The following is a 20,729-nucleotide window of genomic DNA, read 5'->3' on the forward strand; positions in this document are numbered from 1 at the left end:
ATCTCACAAGGGCGCAATCAGAGATGCTCCTTACTTTCTACTCCTTCCTCTCATTAAGACCCTGCTATGGCCACCACATAGGAGTAAGCCCTGGTGGCGTAGTGGTTGTGCGCTCAGCTGCTAACCACAAGGTCAGCAGTGTGATACCACCAGCCGCTCTGCGAGAGAAAGACAATGCCTTCTACTCTTGTCAAGAGTTACAGTCCTGGGGACCTACAGGGGGCAGCTCTACCTTGTCCTGTAGGGTCTCCATGAGGCGCCATTGACTTAATAGTGATGAGTTTGGTTTGTTTTTGTTTTGTTGTCTTTATAGCCACAGGGAACTGTAGGACTTTCCACCGCTTCCAGAACGCGTCAGGAACTTTCACAATCTCTCTTTGCCGGGCTTCACGTACTCCATCTGGTCGAACCTGCCAGGGGCTCCAAGCCCCTCATCTGCGCTGTGAAATCCACCAGCTGTGAGTCACACCCTTTCTACTCCTGAATCATAGCATGGGTCACACTCGGCATCGTATGTGTGTCTGTCTCCCCAGCTGGATGGGAAGCTCTCTCATGAGAGAAATCGCGTTTGTTTTACCGTTTAATCTCCAACACCCAGCACAGAGCCTGACACCGCGGAGTACTGGTCAAAAGCAAACCTTTTGAATGAGTCAGCGAATAACGAAGCAGTAAATTAGGAGGGAAAACTTCATACTTCTGTAAAAAATCTCAGAAACACCCCCAGGGACAGTTGTGGTCTGCCCCAGAGGGTCGCTATGCGTCAGCATTGACTGGAAGGCAGCCAGTTTGGTTCTGAGCGAGGTGATGGGGAGCGCGGGTACCTGTACAGGTGCGAATGGGTTGCCGCCCCTCCCCCGTTGGCCCGCCGGCACTACATTTCCCAGAAGCCCGCGCGGCCCGGGCATGCGTACTAGGGCGCGCCGAAGCTGCGACGCCGAGTTTCACTCAGGCGGGGTCGGAGCCGGAGCCGGAGCTCCGCGCAGGCCGAGCTGGCGCCGGCGCTCGAGCGCAGCGCTGCCCGCAGCCTCCCTCCTCTTCCGCCTCAGCTCCGGTGAGAGGGGCGGGCCGGGGTCCGCTCGTCGCCAGGGCTGGGGTCCCGGGGTGAGGGGAGCCCGACCGCGCTGGGCCGGAAGGGGGCGGGCGTGGGCGTGAGGGAGGGCTGGGCCGGGCACCGGGGCGTGAGCTTTGGGGGGGCTGGCCTGGCGGGCTGGGGGTCCCGGAGGCGGAAGTTCAGGGGATTGGGAGGCGCTGGGGCTCGGCTCGGGACGGGGTGCCGGGTGGGAGGGTGAACGCCGGGGTAGAAGTGGGAAGGCTGCCGGGGAGGCACGCGGCCCGTCGAAGTTTGAGTCGGTCGCTGGGAGGGTGGGGGGCGTGTTTCCCCCGCGGGACCTGGAGGCGGCGGTGACCCTAGCTCGGGTCTGAGGTCGGCCTGCAGGTGGAGGCCTCCCTGGGGCTGGGGCTGGTCGGCGGGCTTGACCGCCTCACTGTCCCCAAACGGATTCCTCCTGCCGGGAAGCTCCGCTTCCTCGTCGCTGGGGGGGGGGGGGGGTTGGTGGGAGGGCGAGTGACTTTGCTGGAGCCCGTTTCTGTCACTGCTTCCGTGTCCCCGAGCCCGGCACCGGTGGAAACGGGACAGACGCTTGGCCCCTTCCCAGAAAAACCCAGACCAAACCAAACACTGCCATCGAGCCTATGCCGACGCAGAGTGACCCCATAGGTTAGGGGGGAACTGCCCGGCACGTTTCCAATCAGTCGAAAGTCTATTGTAAGTGCCCCCAGTAAAGTGATCTTAAAAAAAAAAAAAGTAGAAAACCCGTCTTTCTCTCTCCGAGCTGGCTGGTGGTTTCAAACTGTTGAGTCTATGATTAGTAGCTCAAAGTGTAGCCCATTTGGCCACCCAGGCTCCCTCAGCTCCCCAAGGAATTGCCAGTCTAGAGTTGGGAAAAGTAGAAATCCCGGGAGCCCAAATCGGCCTCACAGAAGTCGCCGAGGGTAACCAGGCCTCTTGCTCATTTGCTGTGTGACTTTGGCCAAACAGTGACCACTCTGGTGTGGCAACTTCCTGGATGCCCTCACTGCAGACTGGCATCTGAAGTCCTTTTGGGCCTCTCAGTGCCCACGGTACAGGTATAAAACACACACACACACACAATCAATCCTCTTGACCGTTGAATGGGTGGACAGCGGGTGACTACCTTGTGCCCTTCACAGGCCGAGCAACCCTCCCCCCCTTCTTCCGCCCGCAGCAGCCCACAGAGCCAGCATCTGTGCTTCTGTTTTCACAGAGGGCTGTTTCTCCACGTAAAACCTGATCTCTCCCTTGTTGCTGGCAAAGGTACCTTGGAAGTGGTGTCTGTCGCTGAGTCAGCAAGCCTTTTCAGATTCGCCTGGGTTTTTGTTGTTTTCGTTTTCTATCTAGATGGGAACCCAAACAAGTTATTCCTGCTAAAGATCTGGTATCTCCATCAAGGAAGGAACAGGCTGTGCCAGCTATCCAGGGAGAAGAGGTGAGAGTGGTAGTGACTTCATTTTGCGGCCTGCTCAAGAGGGAGAAAGTAGGGCCTGGGGAGACGGACAGTTCGAGGGTGCCGGGCTGGAGGGGAGTCCTGGGAGTGAGTGGCTGGTTGCCAGCGGGCCAAGATAAATCTAGTGGACTCCTTGCTGATGGCTTTGCCGGTTTAACCAGTCTTAGAGGATGTTCTCCACGTCAAGACGTGCTTTCTGAGAGTGAAGGACACAAGTCATGGTTTCTGAGACGAGAAACTAGACAGTTGTATTTCTTTGGTGCTTCTAACCTACTGAGTTCCTCCTCTCTGTCAAACATGGTCTTGGGCCAGCTTGCCAAGAGGAGAGACAAGATCTCTGCCCTCTGTTGGATGAAGGAGAAAAAGACAGAAAGGACAGCAGCCAGAGTGTGGCCCATGCACTGTGTGCTGAGGTGTGGGGGAAGCCCAGGGTGGAGGTCTCAGATCCAGCCCGGAAGGGGTGAGGGAGAAGAGTGGTCAGGAAGGTTTATTGTCGGGGATGAGGACAGAGGACTGGGAAGGATCTGTGGGCCTTCAGTAGAGTAAGAAGGTTATGCAAAGTTAGGAGACCACAAGGCACCATGACCCCGAGGGCGAGTGTGGGCCTGGTCACGCAGGAAAGGTAGGCAGCGTGGAGGGCTCTGGGAGCGGAGCCACACCTCTGGGAAGATATTGAGCAGATCTTTTCCACTTGGGGCATTTGAAAAGAGCAGTCTGACTGGAAAGTGTGGCCCAGACTGCATGGATTAAAGTCTCTGCTTTTCAGTCTGAGATTCATCTCCCCATTCCCTTGTTGGCTGTTTATCTCCTCACACCAGGAGTGGGAGACAGGAGGTTGTATTCTTAGGTAGTTCAGTATCCGGTTGAGGAGAGAAGAAGGACGTAGAGAAACTTTTTAAGGACAGTGCTGTGTACGTTGTACGGGGGCAGTGACTTCCTGTTGTGCACAGCAAGGTGTTGTTTACATCGGGCCTGGAAAGTACAGTCAAGTTGAAGCTGGGTAGTTATGTAGGTGAGGTTCTGGCTAGAGCAGAGATGGCAGTGGAGAAGCCATGGATGTAAATGGCAGAGAGAGCACCTTAATGCTTTTGGAGGGATTGAGGAGGTGCAGATGAAAGAGGGTGTGGAAGGGAAGTGCCCTGGCACAAAGAGGTGGACTAGGGAGAGACCTGTTTGCGTTTTGAAGGTCACCCTGAGGCACTGGAGCTTGGGGATGGTGTGGAAGAGCAGGGCCAGTTGTGGCACTGATTATCTGAGGTGAACTGAGAAGATACGGGAGTTGGAGCAGCCAGTGAGGAGGAAGAACTTGTAAGGTGAGGCCTGAAGAGCCCACAGCAGTGAGGGCTGAGGGAGGAGCTTAGTAGGTCTTGGCAGCTGTGGGCTGTACTGGAACTCCCTACCATCGAGTCATAGCAACCCACTAGGACAGGGTAGAACTGCCCCTGTGAGCTTCTGAGACTATACCTCTGTATGGGAATAGAAAAGAAAGCCCCATCTTTCCCTCAAAGCTGTCAGTGGTTTCAAACTATAAACCTTGTGGATCGCAGCCCAACGTGTAAGCACGACACCACCACGGCTGTAGGGAGAAGATTAAAGGGGTAGCACGAATCCCGGATTTTTGAATTGGAATTGACTCAGCAGTACTGAGTTTGGCTGGTTGGTTGGGGTTTTGTTTTTTATAAGGCCGAGAGAATCCAGGAGGAAAAGGGAATTAAAAAGGAAAATGGGGTTAGACTGCAGATAAATGAAAGGTTTCTAAGAGACCCAACAGGAAATGGGCCCCTGGGCTAGAGAGAACAATCATTGGTTCCATAATCACTTACTGAAATTTCGTGTGCCAGCACTTGGGCTTGACACTTGGATTGAGTGTTTTCTCTCTCTCTCTCTCTCTCTCTCTCTCTCTCTCTCTCTCTCTCTCTCTCTCTCTCTCTATCTCTATCTCTCTATCTCTCTCTCTCTCTCTCGTGAATTTTTACTTTAGCCAGTAAGAACTAGATTAACACACTCAACAGAATTCACTCTTGATTTATTCAGATCTTTCAGAAAGTCTTGTAAAAATATATGTAACACAACTGTAGCCAATTCATTTAATAAGTTACAGACAATCTTCAGGTTATGAACACCCAATTGACGGGCAACTCCTACCTGCCCTTGAATGTAGGGCTTGCAACCAGTTCTGACATGGCTGACGACGATGGGAAGCAGGAACAGACTTGAGTGTACAGTCTCGTGATTTGTCACGGTTACTGGGAGGGGGAAAACGCTGGGGGAAGCACTGGAATGGGACAGTGCTGGGAAGAGGCGCCAAGAGAGCTCTTTCAGGGGCCTGGTGTGTGAGGTCGGATTCTTGGCAGGACTGGGGCGAGGCTCTCAGGAAGCCCTGCCTTAATGGTCTGTAAATCTGCCTTCACTTTGAAACTGTGGAGCCACCTCCTACTTGCAACAAATTCTTCATCGCAATCACTCTTACTTCCTGCACGTGCGGGCTCTTAAATCCTTGAAAAGGCTCCAGGCCTTCTCTTGCACAAAAGGAAGGCTAAGTAGGGCCCCCATGCACCTGTTCCCACTCATCTTACAAGTTCTTAAAGACACAGGAGCAGCTCTTGTTAGTAGGGGACAGCCTGTATTTTTAGGCACATAGTGTTCACCCATGATCCAGCTCCCAGAGAGGAAGCTAGGATCTTAAAGCAAAAGCAGGCATGTCATTTACCACTTGATCTTTCTTCCCTTTCTCCTCCCGAGGTAACTATCATCCCATCACGTGCTGTAGAAATTGGTCCTAGCCTTGCGATTATGTTGCCCAGTTGATTCATATTGTGCACATGCTGCCCTGTTCACTGGTTTTCACTACTGAGAAATAGCCATAGTTCACTCATCGGCTCTTCCGGGATCAGGGATTCATTTGTCTCCAGGCTTTTGTTATTGTGCTCAGAATAGTTCTGTATCCATCTGTCACGCGAGTGCCAGGGTTTTATTGCGTATAAACTTGGGTGGCGCTGATGGGTCATGAGGGAAGTAGTGTTCAATTCTAGTAGATACTGCTAAGCTGTTTTCTCTTGGTGGGATATCAGCTGCTCCAATCCTTGTCACCACTGGATGTTGGTTTTTTTTTTGCCAATGGAGGGGGCAGAAAATGGAATCTGGGATCTTGATTTCCAAGCCCCGAACATGTTGGTGAATGGCTCTTGTGTTTGTGTACTATCTGTGTGCATTTTTGTGAAATATTCATGTTTCTGCCAGTTTATATGTGGGTTCTTTGTGCTTTTATTTTAAAAATGCCGTTGTAGGAATTCTTCCTATGTTCTTACGAACACATTCTCCATAGTTGTCACTTCACTTTTTTAGGGGATTCGATAAGCATACTTAATTTTAACAGTGAAATGTATGTTTTCCCAGTAAGTTCATGTTTTCCATCTTGTTTTGTTTTTTTTCTGCCCCCCCACCCCCCCAATTTTCTTCCATCTTGTTTTTTAAAAATTCTTTTGAAAACACAATCTTTCTTTGCCTTGAAGGAGCTACGGTCTCGTGGATGAGACAGACACCTAATTACACTCAGCCACACGTGGGCATTCATGGGTAGAACTGGCCGTTTCTCCACAGGAAAGAGCCAGTGTAGACGGTTTTCTGGGGCAGAGATTTAAGAGAGAAGTCAGTTCCTGGTAAGGATGGGCATTCTCAGTGCGTTGCCAAGGACACGAAACAGCCTGGTCGATTCTGAGCACTGCTTTGATGTCTGTCTATACAGTTGGAGCAGAGGTGTGAGGGGCTCAGGCATGAAAGAACGAGTAAGGATCAGCAGGTAGGCAGTAACTGAGGCCGAGGAAAGGCCGTGGATAGGAGGAAGAGTGACAGACCAGAGCCCGAGTTTCTGATACGGTGTAAGGGGTCAGTGCCTTGTGTGGTTCTAACCTGGGAATTGATTCGGATCCCAGAGGTGGGCCTTACTTAGGCACCTGGATGGTGTGTCCTAGAAGGTATTTTCTTGAAACTCGGGGAGGGAGTTATGTGTTGGCAAGGAGGTAGGTACCTGCTATTTCAATTCAAGTTTTATTGGAACCCGGCCATGCCCATTAGTTCATCGGTTTTCAGAGACTGCTTTCTTGTGAGCTTAGTGAGTTGAGCAGTTGAGAGCGAACATGTGGCCAGCCACGAGCCCATCACTTTCAAGCTCTGCACAGGAGAGGTTTGCCGAAGTCTACCATTGGGAGTAGTGGTGATTGGTGCCGTGGAGAGCACAGAACAGCCACCACTCTGGTCCAGCCATCAAGCCAGTTGCTGCTGGGTGGAGTCATGTTACTTTATTTTCTCTTTCCAAGGAAAGCTGGAAATCTGCATTTTTTAAGATGGTGAAGATACCAAATTTTAAGCATCAGCTCAATTAAAATAACCAAAAAGAGTCAAGTCAGTGCCAACTCATTGAGCCCAAGCGACCTTACTATGGATTTCTGAGACTGTAACTGTTTACGTGAATAGAAAGTCCCATCCTTCTCCTTCCGAGCGGCTGGTCGTTTCGAACTGCTGATCATGCGTATCGCAGCCCAACTTGTAACCACTACATCATCAGGGCTCAGTGAGCCATTTAGTATGGCCTCCCTGTCCCCTTCTGCTTGGTGAGCAGGCCCAAGGACGTGAGGAAGGGATTTTGGTTTACTTAGTATATGTGCATGCTCAAGCCAGTTGCTCATCTTTTGCCTCATTTATAAACCTGTCTGTAAAATGGGCTTAATGCCTCAGGATTAGCTGAGGATGCGGATGGCCTGTATTCCTCCACCCACTCCTCACTTGTCAAAATGATTTGGTTCCAAAGGCCTTCTCATTATTCAAAATCATCATTTACATGAAGAGGACAAGGACACGGGCCGCCCTGGAGCTGGACCGTGGAACTGCTGTGCTTCAGATTCCAAGGCCCCTCCACTGGGCCTGGCACTTGAGTGGCCCTGGGAGCCTGGTGGCTAGACTAGGAGGTTCAGGGCACAGCTCTGGGACTTGGGCAGAGGTCAGTGGAACTTAGGCAAAGGTTACCAAGGGTTGCTGCCAGTGCCTAGGGCCACCACAGGGCTCAGTCCTGTGACAAGCCGTGGGTGGTCAGGTACCCCCCTGGAGGAGAAGACTGGCTCTTGATGCTGTCGACTAAAGGGTTCCACAGGGGACACTTGGTTTGCTGGGGCCTTTGTCTGGCTGCCTGTGACTTTCTGAGCCCTGCGTGGCAGGGTCTGTTTTTGCCTACCCCCAGAGGGCTCAAGTCGGGCACCTAGCCAAATCAGCGCTGCCCTGTCCTTCAGCTTTGGTGTGTGAGGGGTGAAGCCTGTGTTGGTTTCCCTTAATCTCAGAAACTTGGTAATAGCTGGAGACACTGAGTGATCTGTCTTAAGACACAAGCGTCACCGTGCAGTTCTCAGAGCTCTTTGATAGCACAGGCACCCGGGTGGTCTGGTGTAGGATGTATTTTCCTGAAACGTGGAGAGTACCTGGTATTAAGTGAAATCTCAGTTGAGCAGGAGCACCATTTAAAGCGATGAGACCAGAGGATAGTGGTTTTGTCTGTATTTATGGTCTTCCTGGTAAATGTTTGGCCACTTAAAGAGATTGTTTTCTGATGCTGAGGAGTGCGTTCTGCAGAAAATATGAAAGGAGATATTTTTTGAGGAGGTAGAGCACAGTCATTCCCTGTAGCTTCTCTACTCAAATGTAGCCATTGTTAATATTTCATGTGCTGCTTGTCAGCATTTCTTTGACTCAATTGAAATAGTGCCTTAACAAATACCGTTTGGTTGAAATTTTTCTGGAATCTCCTTATTGAGTCAAAGGAAGGAAACACTATTAAACTCCTTGATACATACTACCATATTTTTTTCTGGAAAGAGCTGATGATTCCCAGCAATATGAAGTCTCAGTGTCATTAAGTTCTTACTAATTTGGTAAGCAGAAAGTAGTAACCATTGCTTGTACCTTAAAAAAAGTTTCTAGTACTTAGAAACAGAGGGCCAGAGTAGGTTCCGTGTTGTGCTACTAACGGCAAGATCAGCAGTTCGATACCACCGGCTGAGTTACAGTTACAGAAACTCACAGGGGCAGTTCCACCCTGTCCTGTAGGGTTGCTGTGAGTCCGATGGGGTCAGTGGCAGTGAGTTTGGGGTTTTGAGTGTGAGTGCCTGGAGGGAATATGGCTTGTGCACAGGACTTGACTTTCCCAGAACTCTGGGAAGTCTCCCCTGCCTCTGGTGATGGCACACTCTGAGTTCATATTCTGAAGGTCATGTTCTAATTACAGGACCTGCTCCTAGTGTCAGCCGATGGAGTGTGGTGTTGCAGGCACGTGCACCCTGGGAAGAGTCTGACAGAGGCGTGACCTAGGAAATGGACTTGAAGAGTCAGGTGGGCTGAGTTTTCTGTGCCTGCCCATTAAGGTCCAGAGGGAGTGACGCTGCCAAGTATGCTGGTAGTTCCAGAGCTAGAGGAGGCTCTAGATCAGCGGTTCTCAACCTGGGGGCACAGCCCCTTTGGGAGTCAAACAACCCTTTCACAGGGTTCGCCCTATCCATCACAGTAGCAAAATTACAGTTATGAAGTAGCAACGAACATAATTTTATGGTTGGGGTCGCCACAACATGAGGAACTGTATGAAAGGGTTGCGGCGTTAGGAAGGTTGAGAACCACTGCTATAGATGTTACTTGGCCTTGCTGGCTTCAGCCCAGGCTCCCAAAATGCCCTGGTTTGCACAGTGGCTTCAGGAGCCCCCAGAGGAGAAGGAACAGAGGTCCACTTTGGTGTCACAGAGGGTACCCAGTGCCCTGCGGGTTGTGCATTAATGAACAGCAGATGGCATGTTGAGGAAAAAGGTTCTGCAGCTCATAAACCAATGCACCTGCCTCCGCATTAAAACCCAGAGAATACTGGTAAAGCACGCCAAGATCACAGCGCGCTTGGGAGGCCAAGTGGAGGCACCCTGACCATCTGCACCCTGCCTGCCCCACTGCAGCACTCAGCCCAGGCACATGCAGCCTGAGTGAGGATGACAAAGCATTCAGTGTTGTGGTAGGCTCTGGAGGGAGACGGGAGTCGTGGGTTAAGCACTAGGCTGCTCACAACGTTGGCAGGTCAAACCCACCAGCCACTTGGAGGGAGAAAGGTGATCTCCTCCCATTAAAGATTTACAACTTGAAAACCCTGTGTGTAGCAGTTCTGCTCTGTCCTTTTGGGTCGATGTGAGTTGCAGTTGACTTGAGGTCAGTGGATGTTGGTGGAGGAATGAAGAAATGGCCGTTTTAAATGGTCTGCCCCTCACTCAGCTGAGTGGCAGTGTGTCGTCAGACCCACTGGCTTCCCAGGGCCACCAGCAGGCTCCCAGGCAACAGGATGATCGTCACTTGATTCCTCTGCCCGCTGAGACCTGGTTCTGAGGCTTATTTAAATCCTCTGAGGATGAAAAGATTCTGGATGCATGTGGTTTGTTTGTATTTTTTCTTTGTGAAAATGTCTCTGATAAAGTACAGCTTTGTTCTTGGACCTCGGAATGGCCGAGTATGCACCGGGTTCCACAACCAAATCAGAAGCGGGGGGACTCGGGCAGGCAGGGCACAGTGGTGGTAGTGGGTTTGAAGAATATAGTCTGACCCTAGAAAGTACTATAACCATTGGAGAACTTTGGAAAGTACATTACCCATAATTCCATTATCCCAGTGACCCTTTTAGTGCTATCCGTCCAGCTTTATAGAAATGGCTCATATGAGATAGAAAGGACCAGGGCTTTATGATTGGACTGACCTGAGAGGTGGCCCACGAAAGCAGATTGTGCAGTTCTGTATCCATATTTTTAACTTCTCATGAGCATGATCACAGGCCCATTTTTGTTCCACCAGTAGGATGTGCGTAACTGATTCAAGCAATCCTTACCAGAGTTGTGTAGGTTGCTTCTGGATAGAGACTTCTCTCCTAGCCAGTATGATAATGATGATAAAAATTGGTTGTAATAAAATACATTTTTTTAAATTCCCGTTTTAATTTTTTTTAACCTTTCGAAAAAACCTTGATTATGGTAAAAGTCTATTATAACCAATCTTGTGCCATTTAAACAATTTTTAGATATATAATTTGGCGGTATCAATTACATCATTTACTGTGTTAAGACAATTGTCATCATGTTCCATTTCCAAAAGTTTTCCATCCACTGCCTCCTGCCTCCCACCCCCCAAATCCAGAAAGTCACTCTGCTTAAGCAGCGGCACCAATCACTGGCCAGCCCCCGGTGACCACTAGCAAACTCTGGTCCCTGTCTGTTGGCCTGTTCTAGGTATTTTAGGATCGCACATATTTGTCATTTGTGCCTGACTGGTTTCACACGACATGCCGTTTTCCAGGTTTATCCTCTTGTAGTGAGTCTCAGAACTTCGCTGCTCTTTGTGAATGAATAAAACTCCATGCCTTTCTCTGGATAGGTCCCCTTATTGTCTGTGCCCCAGCTTTGGTTTCTCCATTCATATGTTGATGGACACTTTAGTTGTATAGCCACCTGTTGGCTGCAATCCCAAGGTTGGCAGTTCGAAACCACCAGCAGCTCTTCAGGAGAAAGGGCTCTCTACTCCGGTGAACAGTCACAGTCTTGGAAACTCACAGGGGCAGTTCCACCTGTCCTATAGGGTTGCTATGAGTCAGCATCGACTCAGTAGCAGTGAGTTTGGTTTTTGTGTGTTTTTAGCTACCATAACACTGCACTGAACACTGGTGTGTAAGTACCTGTGTAAGGCCCTACTCTCAAGCTTTGCATACACACCCATGAGTGGGATGGCTGGGCCACGGGTTGGGTCTTTTAACTATTTGAGACCCACTACACTGATGTCCACAGCAGTAGCCTCATTCCACATTCCCCCAGCGGTGCGAGTGTGTTCCACTTTCTCCCCAGTCCGCTCAGCAATTCTTATTTTCTGCTTTCTGATAGTAGCCATTCTAGTGGGTATGGAGTGGTATCTCGCTGTGGGTTTGATTTGAATTTCCCTGTGGCTAATGTCAAAGGAGTCCTGTCTTAGAGGGTCACTATGAGTCAGAGGGGACTCGTCAGCCACCAGGTTAATGATAAGGCCGCCTGAAGGCACAGTGATTAAGCACTCGGTTGAAAAGTCAGTGGTTTGAATCTAGCAACCTGCTTTATGAAGATTAATGTGAGACAGTTCTGCTTTGTGCTGTAGGGTGGTTAAGAGTTGGAATTGACTCAGCCCATGTGCCGATGAGTGGCAAGCCTTTTGTGATCATTTTTTTACTAGTTGGGATTTAATACATGTAACGTATCATTCCATATTTCAGTCACGTCAAGTAGAATTGTACAGTTGCTACCACAATCAGTTGCCAACCATTCTTTTTCTACATGGACTCCTTGACATCATCTCCCTTTGACCCCTCCCCCACTATATTCCCTTCCCCCTGAACCCCTTATTCTTCTTGCTGTCCCTTATAGGTTCATCAGTCTTGGGGTTTATATACCGAAAAACAGAAAAGCATACAATACAACTTCAAGAGGGTGACTTCCATTGACACAACACCTCTGAGATACACTCTACTATGAACGCATAAAGTGTAATCATTTTTAGAATTAAAAATACCCTGAATGGCCTCAAGATCTGGGATAAAGTAAGTTTGTGTACTGCTGTTGAGTGGTGGCTAAGGTGGTCGAGGTCTGTTGACCCCACAAGTTGCAGCTGGACCCCATAGCAGCTGGCTCAGGTTGTGTTTTTATTTGTGTGAGAAGTTGATGTGACTGGACAGATGATGCCAAGAGTGTAGGATAGGGGGCCCAGTCAGGGCAGGGCTGCAAGGCTTGCCTTCCTCATCTCAGGATCCCTGGACCACGGCATGCCCTTGGGCCACAGACCTGATGTGTTTTCAGGGAAAGCCTCAGCTGCAGTTCTTGACTGTATTTTTTGGACTGTCTCTGAGTTCTGTTTATTGGTTCATCAAGCAATATGTGGACATGCTGAAACGTCTCACGTGTACAAGTGATGTGGGAGGCCCAACTGGCTGGGAGATGAGTGACACCTGGCAGAAGGACTCAGGAGTAATTGGCTTTTGAAGCTTGCTCTGTGATTTGTACCTGGATGTGGTTATAGAGACTTGTAATTGCTGACGCTGAGCTAAAGGGCATCCCAGGTCTAATCTTCTAGGGCTTTGTCAGAGGCATTAGCAGCTCAGTGCTGGCCTGCCTGCCTCCCTGGTGTGTGCAGCCTTAGTGCATGCAGGGTTGGCTCACCCACACCCCCCAGGTTCTCATGCTCTGTGCAGTTCAGTTCTACCCTTTGCCACCAGTCTGCAGGGCTGAGGAGTGGGTAGACACCTGAGTTAAGGGAAAAGACTAAGACAATGTGCCTTACAATGTGTGGGCCAAAAGTGGGAAGATGCCGGTCCCTGTGTATGGATTCACGGTCGGTGTTGAGAGTTGCATTTTTACATGGGGGAATAAAAACTTGGAGAGCTAGTGCACTCTGTCCAGAGGATACGGTGGGGACACAGAAGGGTTGGTGGCTCGCCCATCTTTCTACACTCTTCCCAGAGCCCCTGGGTGCTGCATAAGCTGAAGCACTCAATTTCTTGCCAAAAAAAAAATAGCACTTTGAACCCACCCAGAGGTACCTTGGCTTATCCACCTGCTCCTGAAAGGTCGCAGCCTTGAGAAGCATGGAGCAGTTCTGCACTGCACACCTGGGTCCCTGGGAGTTGGGGTAGACTTGAAAGTCAACTGCAACCATTCCAGCTCTGTCTTCCAGGGCAGGGGCCTCGGCTTCCTTCCAAACCGTGATGGTCTAGTGCAGTAGAAGGGGCTGTCCCAGCCTTACTACTAGCCACCCAGGCTCCTCCAGCTGCAAAACGAGGGCCAGGTGAGAAGTGTGACTGGGGGTGTGTGAACTCTCATGGTGGAGCCCCATGGGCACCCAGGTTCTCCTTTGGTTTGTTGGAACAGCCGTATGTACAGAGGGCTTGGGGTGCAGCTTCTTCACCCTCCTCCTTCCCCAGTTTAAGTGGAGGTACGGGTTGAGCCTGTCTCTAAGGAAATGGATGCTAGAGCCAGCTCAATCGGGATTTGCTGCACTTGGTAGTGCAAGTGTGACCTTGACTAAGTCACTGTACCTCCTTGAAGCTTGTCAGTCCATTAGCTTTAATGAGCTGAGTACATTTGGTTTTTGTCATGAGTGTTAATCCCTGTTGCCTCGCTCTCTGCTGGAGCTCTGGGAGGGCTGCTATGATAAAACCCTGTCCCACTCCCACTGCTGCCACCTCCCAGCAGAGCCATCATCCAGTGTCTTTTAAGTTTATTTTTCCCCAAATGTTTTGTAGCTCCCTTGTATGAATCTCACAAGCAAGCTTTCTTTGAAAGGTTTGAGGGATTAGGGTAGCCTCAGTCCACAGAAGATTGGGGTGACTCATGACAGTGTATAGTAAATACATATGTTAAGTAGGTGGATCAAAGGGAAATCAATGGGGAAAAAAGAAACAGAACTAATGAGTAGCCCCTAAACTGAAAGCTTGAGAGGGAGGAAGGTTGCGTGGTTGACACTTGAGTTCTTCATGAGCATAGAGACAAGATCAGAAACTTGATTCATGACAATCCTGGAGGTATTGGGGGAAAAGTGGAAAATCATTTTATTATTACATGCAGCAAGGTACACTGTAGGGTTTACAATCAATTTGTCTTAAAGAAATTGGTCTTTGCCCTGGGTTCCTGTTTTAGGATACAAAAGAAATCCCAAATCACCCATATAGTTTAAGGAGAAGATTTGTTAAGCATCGCACAGGGAAAGACGAGACAAAGACACATCATCCAGATGGAAGAGACCATTAGCAAAGGCTGTTCTGACTTCAAGGGTGTACAGAGAACCACAGACTTATATAGGACATGGAAGGACAAAGGACACTGTCCCAGAAGGGTGACTGACTGAAGATCAATAGCTCTGTTTCAGGCAGAACCACAGAAGCAGGAATGGGACATGGGCATAATGTTAGACAGAAGAGCTTCTAAGAGTGGTCCTGGGCCCTCCAATGTGGGCAATCAGTATGTGACTCATGACCCAGTGACCCTAGCACTCCCATGTCCATTAAGAACACTGTCCCGGCAAGTCCCCAAGGGCTGTGCCACTTGTTCCTGAACCAGCTATAGAGTGACTGTAATCCACTCTAATGCACTGGGCCTGGGGGCAAAACCTTTCAGGCTGTCAATGGTCTAAAGGAATTGAGTGGAGGCTGAATTCCTGTGGAGACACACAAAGGGTCTTTGTGCTTCCACTGTAAAACCATAGCTTTCCACAGACTCAGAAATTGAGGTTCTAATACAATCTGGAAAGTAAGCCTCTAAATCCCGGAATTTCTTCAGTGATTGAAGTATCTTTTGATAAGATGTCCAGGGTGTACCTGAGGGTTTACTGAGGAGCCTCTTGGATCCGTCTGGCTAGGCCAGAGAGACCCACCTCCTTGGTGATACAGTTTGGGTGGTTTTGATCCAACCTTTTGAGGAGGGCTGGGGTGGGGAGGGGGACAGGCTGATCCACTCAATCATGCTTAGGTGTGCAGCCCCAGGAAGCTCTCCTGGATGTACATGATTGGATAGTAAGTACCATATAGACTCGAGTATAAGCTGACCTAAATATCAGCCAAGGCACCTAACTTTACCACAAAAGCTGCATTAAAAATGTGCTGGAAAACTCTGCTTATATGTGAGTATATACGGTAGCCTGTTTTTGAGCTGTCGGGATGGAGTAACCTCTGGACACTGCCCTGAGTTCAGTGGGTGGTTCTAGCGAATTACCAAGCCTGAGGGAGGGACTAATTGGCAAAGTGAGGAGGACTGTCTATGGACCCTGAGCTGAGGGAGAGTGGGAAACTCCACCTTTGTAAGCTTGGACTCCTCTTCCTCCCCTCCCCCAACAGACATGCAAGCAGTGTCTAAAGTCTTAGCAAACTGGGTGTCTGAAAGATGGGCCCTTTAACTTGAGCTCCGGCCCAGTTCTGGTGGGCTGAGGAAGAGGGGCTGTGCATGTGGGCTTGGCGCCACAATGGAACAGAGTGGAACTGTTGGTTTCTCTCAGTTGATGTCTGAATGAGAAGCACTGATTCGCCATTGATGGAGCTGAGCCCTGGTTCTGGAAGGGCTATTGACGTGTCACTGTGTCTGTTCTATTTACAGGTCTGCGGGAGACACCCGGCAATGAACCAGAGGCTCCAACCCAGAGTAGTCTGAAGCTGCGTGGGCAAGCAGTGGGTGTCCGGGGGTAAAGATGGCCATGCCCCCAAGCTCTTCCCTGGCTCAGGTGTACACCAGCCCCATGGCAGTGGCCGTGTGGGAATGGCAGGATGAGCTGGGCACCTGGCACCCCTACAGCGCCCCGGTTTGCAGCTACATTGAACAGCAGTTTGTCCAGCAGAAGGGCCAGCGCTTCGGGCTGGGGAGCTTGGGCCACAGCATCCCCTTAGGTCAAGCTGACCCCTCGCTGGCCCCTTACATTATCGACCTGCCCAGCTGGACCCAGTTCCGCCAGGACACTGGTAAGACCCTTCCTTTAGTCCATAGGTTCCCAAACTTATGTGGCCTACTCACCACCCTACTGGCAATGAAAACCTTTTGTACAAGCACCTACAATTAGGATAAAGCCCCCTTTGGAAAACACTAAACAGCTCAAGTTTAGCAACCACATTTCGGTGTCAACTTCAGACTCTGGGCTAAGTCAGGCATTCATGGTTACAGAAGTAAATCCCAGCAAAGTCTTGCCTGGAAACACAGGGTTGGGAGGTGTTCCTGCATGGTAAGGGGTGTACCACTTAACAGTAGAGGGGGCTGAGGGTCATGGGCACCAGCTGTCCCAGTCCCTGCCTCCCCTCTGCCCTATGTTGCTGACCTCAGAGAGGTCTTGCTCATTCAGAGGTTTTGCTCTCACTCCCTCCTGCTCAGAGACCTATGTTTGTCAACGTGTGGAGCCGTTGTTTTAGTGTCATGACCTGGTGGGTGGAGTGCTCCTGGCATCTAGTGGAAGGAGGCCAAGGAGGGGCTACTAAACAGCCAATGCATGGGATAGCTGCCACCCCCCCCACCCCACCCCCCACACCAGTTGATGAGTGATCTGGCCCAAACATGGATCCTGCTGTGGTGAGAACCTGCTCTTAAAGCCCTGTCACCAGCATCCCCAAGTCTCCTGAGCCATCTGCTGCAGGTAAGAGCCCTGCCTGCAGTGTTGGGCTTCGAGCGTAGACAGGCAGCTCAGAGGCCTGGCCTGTTAAGCTACAGAACATATGCTTGGCCCCTGTGTTGGGTAACTGGGTGCTAAGGAGGTAAGAGTAGGGTGAGGGAGGGGGTGTCAAGTTTTGGGGAGAGGATGACGGAGGTGATCATGGCCTGAAGGAGGGGGATAGGGGCAGGTCCTGCAGAGATTTTCCTGCCTGAGGCAGATAGGGGGCAGAGAATGACATCATCTGACTTGGGGTTTCAGAGTGTCTCTCTGGCTATTGTGAAGGAAAAGGGTGGGAGGCCAAGATGAATGAGGGGGAGACCCCTCTGGGAGGTAAATGTAAAAAGCAGCTCTGGGCTCAGGCTTTTAGGAGTGAGGCCCAGGTGGGGTTCCCCCCTCCATCTTCCGGTTTGCTTCATTAAGAATAATAAGGCTGGAGCAATCAGAGGAGGGGATAGCCATAGGAGAGGGACCTCTGTAACAGCTGATACATGAGCATCGCAAGGAAGATCCTGACTGTGCTCCGACACTAGCCTTGATGGACAGAAATGCATCGGAAAATAGATTGTGTGCTTTTACTCTTGGTGGTGGGTGATTTCATTTTCTTCCTACTTTGAAGTGTTCTGGTTTTAAAATCCAAGGTTCTGTGACTCCAGTTGTAGGTTTGTAAAAGCCTTGTCAGGTCTGAGCACAAGCTGTGTCATGACCTTGGCTTCCAACAATCTCCTCTCCTGCCTCGGAGTGCTGACAACCCTGCTCTGTGCAACTCCTTTGAGCCAAGGCTCTTGAGCCCTCGAAAGTTCTCCATCCTTCACCCCACAATTCCAGTAGCAACGGCCAGCCTCGGGGCTGTGTAGCAGCACAAGACTGGTCTGCGTGCGTTCGGTTGGGGGACTGGCAGACCAGAAGGTCACCTGTAGCCTTTCCTTTTAACCAGGCACCATGCGGGCTGTGCGGAGGCACCTGTTCCCCCAGCAGTCAGCAGCAGGCCGGGGCATCGTCTGGGAATGGCTGAGTGACGATGGCTCCTGGACAGCCTATGAAGCCAGCATCTGTGATTACTTGGAACAGCAGGTGGCCCAGGGCAACCAGCTGGTGGACTTGGCCCCCATGGGCTACAACTACACAGTCAACTACGCCACCCACACGCAGACCAACAAAACTTCGAACTTCTGCCGTGGCGTGCGGCGCCAGGCAGGGCCCCCTTACCCAGTGACCAGCGTCATCGCCTCACTGGGCCACACAGGCATCGCCTGCTCTTGCCACCAGTGCCTCAACGCCAGTGGAACTGGCCCCGTCTCAGGCCGCTACCGCCACTCCATGACCAACCTCCCCGCGTACCCGGCCCCTCAGGCCCCCCACAGGACCGCTATTGTTTTTGGGGCCCACCAGACCTTTGCCCCATACAACAAGCCCTCACTCTCTGGGGCCCGATCAGCACCCAGGCTGAACACTACCAACCCCTGGGCCGGGACACCTCCCTCGATGGGGAACCAGCTCCTCTATCGCTCCAGCCTCTCTCACCTGGCCCTGCAGCACCTGCCCCCAGCCCCCACCACCTCCAGTGGAGCCAGGTACAAGGCTGGGGCTGGGCATTTGGCTGTCACTGGGTGTGGGCCAGACTTTTACTTAGTTGGGAAAATTCATCCTAAACCGAGGGCTGACATCTGCTCCCTCGCTACCTGTGGGCTGTCACTTGCTCCTTCGCTCCTCCGTCTGCATCCCCTCGTGTGCCCCTGCACATGGGTGCGGATGGACGCAGTGTGCAGAACATTGGCCTCTCCTCTGTGTACTTGAGTTCTGTCCATTCCCACTCTCAGGTAACATGGGGCTCTCTATGTAGATCTCAGTGGTTGAAGACCCCTCTCCTGTGCTGGCACACCTGACGCTGCTGTACCAGTGCTGGGGACTCAGTGCCGAGGCAGAGCTGGCAGGGACCCAGGTCTTGCTCCCAAGACCAGTGTCCAGTAGAGGGAGGCTGCCATTCCAGCGTGGTGAGGAGATGACCAAAGTTGAGGGAGCATGACAGCCCTAACAGGCAGCCCTGCCCAAGTCTCCCGTGTCCTGGTGTGCTTTCTGAACTAGGAGGAAGCAGAGGGCAGAGTGGACCAGGCAGCCATTGATAGTGAGAACATTCACTGCATTTGGCCATTGAGTCGATGGTCCTGGCCTTGCCTATGGCTTAGTTGGCTGAAGCTAGCCGGCTTCCTGATGGGAAGTATTGGGCAAAAAGCACATTATGAGACTTCAGTGTTGGCTTGCATGAGGGCTACATTCCAAGACAGTGACCTGATGGGGAGTAGCTGGTCTTGTACAAGGCCCTGTGCCTGCCCTGCGTCCCAGGTAGGTGAGCATCCTGGTGATTTGGACTGACAAGCCACCTGGCCTCACCTCAACCCCCTTTTCCCTGGTAAGAGCTGAAGTGTCACAAGAGAGGCTAAGACCACCTCAGCAGTTTCTTGGCCGCCAGTCTTTTCCGAAGCTGGATTTCAGAGGTCCTTGCCAGCGTCTACGAAATGTGTTCATAGCAGCTTGCGTCCATGGAGCACGCCTGTGACAGGCCCTGTTGAGCAGGCAGCAGGAGAGATTGCAACAGTTCTAGTGGCCGGGAGGTAGGGAGTGTCCACCTCAGGTGAGGCCACGAGGTGGACAACTCGTCGAGCGCCCAACTAGGCCTAATCTACAGGCCCCGAGAGTGTTCCTTGGGTGAAGTGCTTGCTGTTCTATTAAAGGTCGAGGGAGGAGGGAGATAGAGCCTATAGACACCCCGGAGGGGAAGGAGTGAGGGTGTGGCATGCTTCTCCAGGAGTCCTTTCCAGGGAGTGGGGCTGGGACAGATGAGGACTCTGGGAATTGGGAGTGTCGGGAGATCCTTCAGGGCCTTGTCTGTGGATCTGCACATAGACATAAGCAGGGCCTCGGAGGTGCCCCAGTGCTATGCTGGCCTGGGTGAGGTTCTCCCCAGCCCCTGGTGGTCAGCCTGCCGGTCACTCTCCTATTGAGAGAAGCGTGCCAGGTACCCATGCTGGGTCTTCTGCATCATGGGCTTTGCAAGGCTCTCACAAATTACTCTGAGGCCAGTTTCTGACTCACTGTAGATTCTGGGACTGAGCCAGGTGACGGCATAAGCTTTTTTCTCCTGGTGATGCAGGGGCTTTCTGGCTGGGCTCCTGGGAACGCCTCCTCACCCTGTTTTTCTCTGGGCTCTCCCTTCCTCTGGCCTGGGGGCCAGCTGAGGCTACTAATGATGCCCTCCTGGTGCAGGCCCTCCTCATTCCTGGAAGGAAGGTGCGGCCAGCCACTCTTCCCTCCTCCTCCTCCTCCTCCTCCTCGGCTGGGCGGCATGTTGCAGCTGGCTCAGCTCTAAGCCCCAAGGGGACTGGGCCAGCAGGTTCTGACATTTGAAAGGGACTCAAGGGACCTACCTCTTGGGGTAGGTATTCATCTTCGTTTCCAGAAGGTGGGAAGGGTGCCTCTCTGAGCTTTGGTTGCCCACATCCAGTTCCTTGGGTTGGCCTCTGCACCCAAGGCCTGTGTGAAAGTTCTCAACTCCAAGTGCATGGCAGTATAGTGGGGGCGGAGATGACCCATGTATGGGGGCAGGGCAGACCGGTCTAAAGACAGAACCAGGACTGCAGATGCCTGTCTAGTCCAGTCCACACAGGCACTGTCGGTATTTGTGGCACCCATATGGATTGAAACAGTGTCTTGCTTCATATGGGTGACATGCTGGCTGGGCATGACGTTGGCGAGCCGCCCAGGTTTATTTAAGCCAGTCTCCTGGAATCGGGAGTTTATGACTCTAAGCACTAAAACTTGTGTTTAATCATGTCTGGTGGCAAACTTTCTGGAATGTGTCATGCACACTCTTGGTGTCATGAATAGAGGGTGTGACTCCCTGTTCAGTGTTTGATGGTTTGGGGTAGTAATTAGGACCAGCATGTGGCATGCTGTGATGTGGGCATGCTGACGGGCACTTGGCCCCTGCTTGAAGCGGCCGTAGAA

At 51.4% G+C, this 20,729-nt stretch overlaps 1 protein-coding gene across 5 annotated transcripts in view; it reads left to right on the forward strand.

Annotated features, from left to right (window-relative positions):
* Positions 1–932: 932 nt before the first annotated feature.
* DTX2 (deltex E3 ubiquitin ligase 2) overlaps positions 933–20,729 on the forward strand; it is a 38,855-nt gene continuing 19,058 nt past the window's right edge. For 2 of the 5 annotated variants that reach the window (XM_075564890.1, XM_075564895.1), the window contains exons 1-4: positions 939–1,051; positions 2,420–2,507; positions 15,689–16,047; positions 17,662–18,298. In XM_075564890.1, coding sequence (XP_075421005.1) covers positions 15,780–16,047; positions 17,662–18,298 — 905 coding nt within the window. In that variant the 5' untranslated portion in view covers positions 939–1,051; positions 2,420–2,507; positions 15,689–15,779. Of the gene's footprint in view, positions 1,052–2,419; positions 2,508–8,796; positions 8,901–15,688; positions 16,048–17,661; positions 18,299–20,729 lie in introns of all 5 variants that reach the window. The other 3 variants (XM_075564892.1, XM_075564893.1, XM_075564894.1) reach the window with 3 other exon arrangements.

Source organism: Tenrec ecaudatus, chromosome 12 (genome assembly GCF_050624435.1).
Source record: "Tenrec ecaudatus isolate mTenEca1 chromosome 12, mTenEca1.hap1, whole genome shotgun sequence".
In the NCBI taxonomy this organism is placed as follows: Eukaryota; Metazoa; Chordata; class Mammalia; order Afrosoricida; family Tenrecidae; genus Tenrec; species Tenrec ecaudatus.